This window comes from Populus nigra, chromosome 3, assembly GCF_951802175.1.
Source record: "Populus nigra chromosome 3, ddPopNigr1.1, whole genome shotgun sequence".
Lineage (NCBI taxonomy): Eukaryota > Viridiplantae > Streptophyta > Magnoliopsida > Malpighiales > Salicaceae > Populus > Populus nigra.
Window position 1 is genome coordinate 23,053,158 of NC_084854.1, and position 5,807 is coordinate 23,058,964.

Sequence of the window (5,807 nt, forward strand, 5' to 3'; positions counted from 1 at the left end):
TCAGATCTCACAGTTAGATAGGAAAAATGAAATAATAAAAAATTAAGTAGTCATTTTTATCATCCACTAATTATTATATGCATTTAACTTGAATTCAATAATTACATTTCGAATGATAAAACATGACTGAAGGAGACACAAAAGGATCCCCAGCAAAGAAAAGAAGAAATATTTGACTACTAATAAACTATTAAATTACTAATAAATTACATGAATTATATATATATGGTAAGTTAGGTTCATATATTTTCTGTACATTGTACAGAAACAATTCTTCCTAAAAATATGATCTGCTGATTAATTATATACAGAAAGTTGGGTTCTTATTTTCCTCTATACAGAAAACATTTATGATTTGCCTAATTTTCTCACTACTCTTTTTTTTTTTTTGTCAATTTATGTAAGAAAACAAAAATTGAGTTGTCAATTTGGACATTTTTAGGGTGGCGCGCCTTGCGCACGCACTCCGTAAGAACGTTACCAAACACGCATTTGACAAGCGTACGTCATCTTTTTATCCATGCAAATCGTCATGTGATTAATCGTCACCACTTGCGTAAGTGTTTTTGTGCCAATTATGGTATAAAACCATTCTCCCACACCCTCAAGTACTCACAAAATCCCACACTCTATTTCAGCAACAAAAATCAATCCAACTTACATACTTCTTTTTCCCTACAATTCCAGCAATTAAGATGGGAGTCATGGGAGTACAGCCTCACATCCTCCTTGTCACATTCCCAGCTCAAGGTCACATAAATCCAGCCCTTCAATTTGCCAAACGTTTAGTAGCCATTGGTGCACATGTCACCTTTTCTACAAGCATGGGTGCCGAACGTCGGATGTCCAAAACAGGAACTTATCCTAAAGGCTTGTCTTTTGCTGCCTTCGATGATGGTTCCGAACATGGGTTCAGACCCAGTGATGATATCGACCACTACTTCACTGAGCTCAGGCTAGTTGGCTCAAAATCTCTGGCTGAACTTATTGCGGCAAGTTCCAAGAATGGCCGGCCATTTACGTGTGTAGTTTACTCCAATCTCGTACCATGGGTGGCAAAGGTGGCACGTGAACTAAACCTCCCTTCAACGCTTCTGTGGAACCAATCTCCTGCTCTTTTAGACATCTTCTACTACTACTTCAACGGCTATGGTGATACTATTAGGGAGAATATCAATGATCCAACGTTTTCGCTGAAATTACCCGGATTGCCTCCTCTTGGCAGCCGCGACTTACCCTCATTTTTAAATCCTAGAAATACACATGCTTTTGCAATCCCGGTAAATAGAGAGCATATAGAAGTCCTTGATGAAGAAACCAACCCAAAAGTTCTTGTCAACACATTTGATGCATTAGAGTGTGAGGCTTTGAACTCAATAGGCAAGTTTAAGTTGGTTGGTGTTGGCCCTCTGATTCCATCAGCCTTTTTGGATGGAGAAGATCCAACGGACACTTCTTTTGGTGGTGATCTTTTTCAAGGTTCAAAGGACCACATAGAATGGCTTAACTCGAAGCCTGAATCCTCTGTGATTTATATAGCATTTGGAAGCATATCCGCTCTGTCAAAGCCACAAAAGGAGGAAATGGCTCGTGCCTTGCTAGAAACTGGCCGTCCATTTTTGTGGGTCATAAGAGCAGATAGAGGAGAGGAGAAAGAGGAAGATAAGCTGAGTTGCAAGGAAGAGCTTGAAAAGCAAGGAAAGATAGTGCCGTGGTGCTCTCAAGTGGAGGTTTTGTCGCATCCATCAATAGGCTGTTTCGTTACACATTGTGGGTGGAACTCAACTTTTGAGAGCTTAGCTTCTGGGGTGCCAATGGTGGCTTTTCCACAGTGGACTGATCAATTGACGAATGCTAAGATGGTTGAAGATGTATGGAAGACGGGGGTGAGAGTCACGAGTTCTAACAAAGAAGGGGTAGTTGAAGGCGAGGAGATAGAGAGGTGCTTGGAGGTGGTCATGGGATGTGGAGAACGAGGAAATGAGATGAGAAAGAATGCCAAGGAATGGAAGGAATTGGCAAGACAAAGTTCTAAAGAAGGTGGCTCTTCTTACAATAATCTGAAGGCTTTTGTCGACGAGATTGCAGGAGTAGCTACGTCGTTAGAAATATGAGATTTGGTTTTATGAATAATCTACTAACCAAGGAAGGATTAGAACCCTTTGAAGTTATTTCCTTTATCATGCAAGCAAAATCTTAACCTTTAAATTCATGAATTATGAATGGTTAAGATTTCTTCATGTAAAATAAATTCTTTTTAACCATCTAGGTTGTGGTCCAGTGATAAGAGCTTGGGATCAAGAAGTTTGTTCTCTCTGTGGTTTCAGATTCGAACCCTGTGGTTGCTCATATGATGACCACTAGAGGCTTACATGGTCGTTAACTTCAGGGCCCGTGAGATTAGTCGAGATGCGCGCAAGCTGACCCGGACACCCACGTTAAACTAAAAAAAATAATAAGTTCTTCTTTTTTATTATTAATAATAAAATCTTTCTGTACTTTGACTAGAAAATGAGGCATACGTGTTCATTTTGTAATTAATCAAGTCCCTAGCTTGCCTGCTTGATGCTGCCTTCCCAATGCCGTTCTCCAGATCGATCTACTGCAAATTTCATTCCTTCGAATTCACGTATTATTCTAAAAGGCTTGTACGATCTGTTTTAAATAAGATTAATTACCCAAATTTAGTAAATGAGTTTAAAAATGCTAAATTTTGAAACGTTTAAAATTAAGCATAAAGGCGACGAAAAAAAATCTCCAAATCCACCAAGGCGAAAGAGAAATTTGAAACGAACTCATCCTACCAATGTCAACATGCTAGCGGAAGTAGAATGAACTGTCCTATTACGGCAACTATCCTTTGGTGTTGTTGACTTAAATGAAAGGTTTAGATGATACTAAATGTATGACTGTGATTAAAAATAAATAAAATCCTTAATGAGTAGAAACTAAATTAATATTTTAAGATTTCTATACGAAAATATATTAAAACCATGAGAAATATGAGAAACAAGTTTTTTAATATTTAAACCCAAGTATTTCTGAAATATCACAAGGAATAAGTAATGTTAAAACCATAAGAAATATGAGAGGTTTTTTATTTTTTATTTTTAATAAAAGACTACATTTTAGTTTGTTGAATTAAAATGTTGCATTTTGAAAACAAATTAAATGGAATTAAAGTGTTTTTCCAGGCTTTTAATTGAACGTAGATATTATTGAAGGTTTTAACTCAAGCAAACCCTATTCTTTTCATCATGCCACGCAACCCCCCAAAATCCCTTTCCTAGCTAGTTGAGATCACCAACGTTTGCCCACAAAAGAAAAAAAAAATCAATTGAGGGATTTTACTATTATTATATGCCTGAAATTTCCCATCTTTTTTAATTCAAAACCAAACCAAAAACGATCATAAAGATTTTTATTACAAGGCATTGATCTTTTTAATTGAGTGACGCATGGACTGGGTTTTGGTGAGAAAGAAGGCAACGACTTGTCAAGCGCGGCACCGCATAATGGGACCAGGGACGTTGTAGATTAATAATAAGAAGAAAAATTAAAAGACGTGAAAGGCCGAGAAATAAACTTGGGTATTTATTTTCATCTTTGCATGGCGTCGTTGTTGCCGTAACCGTTGAAATTTAAATTAAGGCTTGCGGAAGCAGCTTGTTGAAGCAGCGTCAAGGCTGCCATTGTTGAAGAAGCGGATATGCTGATGTGAGTCATGTGACAAGTGAAATCTTTTCTTCTGCGTCCATAATGCTGATGCCACAAACTCAAATATGTTATTTCCAAGTTTGGGCGCTATGCTAACTTGAAAAAAAAAAAAAAAAAACTCCACTGTTAATGCCCAGTAACAACATCCTCAAACAGGATATCTTGTACATCACAGAAACTCAAACTCAAAAACAGAACATGGAATAGTTATAAACTAGATGCGCCGCCCGCGCTACGCCGCGGGTTTGCAAGTGAAAATGGCCAACTGAAGAAATAAAAAAAAGGGCAGTCAAAGCAACTTTTGTTTAAAAAATTGAAGGTGTTAGGGAGGAATCTAAATAGACATTAAGAAAAACATGTCATGAACAAGCTTACAGTCAAGGCAAATGCAATGCTAAAAGCAACAGTGACAGACAATAAATATAAGCAATGACCTAGCAAGCTAATAAAACGAAGGAGCAAGACAAAAAGCACATGCGCAAAGAAGGGCAGATCAAGCACATTAAATCAAAACTGTAGCGAAGGTGGTTCGCCAAAGCCTGTGAGCTTGTCAAAAAGAAACGTATGAATTCCTTGAACAGCCCATAACATCACGTACTCAAAGATGCATTGTTAAGTACCCTAGATCAAAATGAATGTGTTAAATGTTGCTGGAAATTAGGGGAACAAAAAACATGAAAGAGTTGAGAAGCAAAGCACGCTAAATGGTCAGTAAAGAATGTTGAGCAGCACTGGATAGAAGCAGAAAGCATGGTAATCAGTTCATTGGCAATTACATAGGTCGAGGAAAGAAAGGAGAAGCAGGGTAAGCAAAAGGAGAAAAGCAAGCAATTTAAGACTAAGAAAGCTTGCCATGGAAAAAACTCATGATCATAACAGCAGCAAGGTAAGCTTGCTGAAACTGAACAACGATGCATCACAATGTAAACCACGACAGCAAGAGGGCATACCCCAAGCAGCAAAAGAGCAAAGAAGCAAGATGAGCCTCTGACATTATAGCCTCTAACTAGACAAATCAGCAAGCAAGCCGTGTCAGGACAAATGCAAGCTTGGGAGCGTACCTGCAAATCTGTTTTTTTGTTTTTTTTTTTCTTATAGGAAGGAGAAAAAGTAAACCAAAAACATAGTTAGCCAAACAAAACAATAAACAAAAAAAATTCTATGGAAAAAGAGTATAGTAATCGTGAATAACAGTAGCCATTACTCATTACTGATTGCCAGAAAAGAAAAGAAATACGAACATAAAAAAAACTATCCTAGAGTTTTTATTAATTACAATATTTTAAATAATTGCTTTTATTTAAATGCAAAGAGATTATATAGAATAAACTGAAAATATTATTCTACCTTTAATAAATAAAATAAGATATATATTTCTCAATCTTCAACTAAAGCAGAATATCAAACTCTGACATCTACTATCAAAAAAATTATTTGATTACGATGGTTATTTGCAAATATGAAAGTTTTCCTTTCTCATCTTACTCCTATGTATTGTGACAAATAGAGTTTTATTCAAATTGTTCACAACTTGGTTTTTCATGAACGAACTAAATACACTTAGATCGATTGTTATCTTACTCGTCATCATTTTAAAGATGACACCATTACCATGCTTTTTGTTTCTTTTTCTTTATAGATGACAGATTTCTTTAGCACATCACATTTCTATTTCTCGTTTTCATGTTCTAGTTGACAAACTCTTGATACTTATAATTGCCGCATCGTTAGTTTAAGGAGAGATGCTAATATATATATAGAATAATATTTTCAGTTTATCTTATATATAATTTTTTTATATTTAAGTTAAAATAATATAATGATTAATAAAAAACTCTATTCTCTTTATCTTTTATGTTTGTATTTCTGTTTTGGTAATTTGAATTGCTTTAACAAATACAATAAAAAAAAATAGTGAATCAGTTGAAAAGAGAATTATTAACCAAGATTTAAACGCGGGTCGAGAAGGTGAATGGAAGAAATTGAAAACAACACATAAATTGCAGCAAAAAAGAATTAAGCAACAACAAAGGTAAAGATGCAGATGGTTATCAAGCAAATGATTCACCAGCCAGCAAGGAAGATCGAAA

The 5,807-nt window shown here is 35.9% G+C and overlaps 1 protein-coding gene across 1 annotated transcript; it reads left to right on the top strand.

Moving 5' to 3' along the window:
- Nucleotides 1–619: 619 nt before the first annotated feature.
- LOC133690381 (UDP-glycosyltransferase 75C1-like) lies at nucleotides 620–2,563 on the top strand. The gene has a single exon (XM_062110659.1). It carries the CDS (start codon nucleotides 696–698, stop codon nucleotides 2,112–2,114), a length of 1,419 nt encoding a protein of 472 aa, XP_061966643.1. The 5' UTR covers nucleotides 620–695; the 3' UTR covers nucleotides 2,115–2,563.
- Nucleotides 2,564–5,807: the final 3,244 nt, after the last annotated feature.

What these genes read in the sequence shown, in the direction of transcription:
- LOC133690381 (XM_062110659.1), top strand. Translation starts at nt 696, where the DNA reads ATGGGAGTCATGGGAGTACAGCCTCACATCCTCCTTGTCACATTCCCA.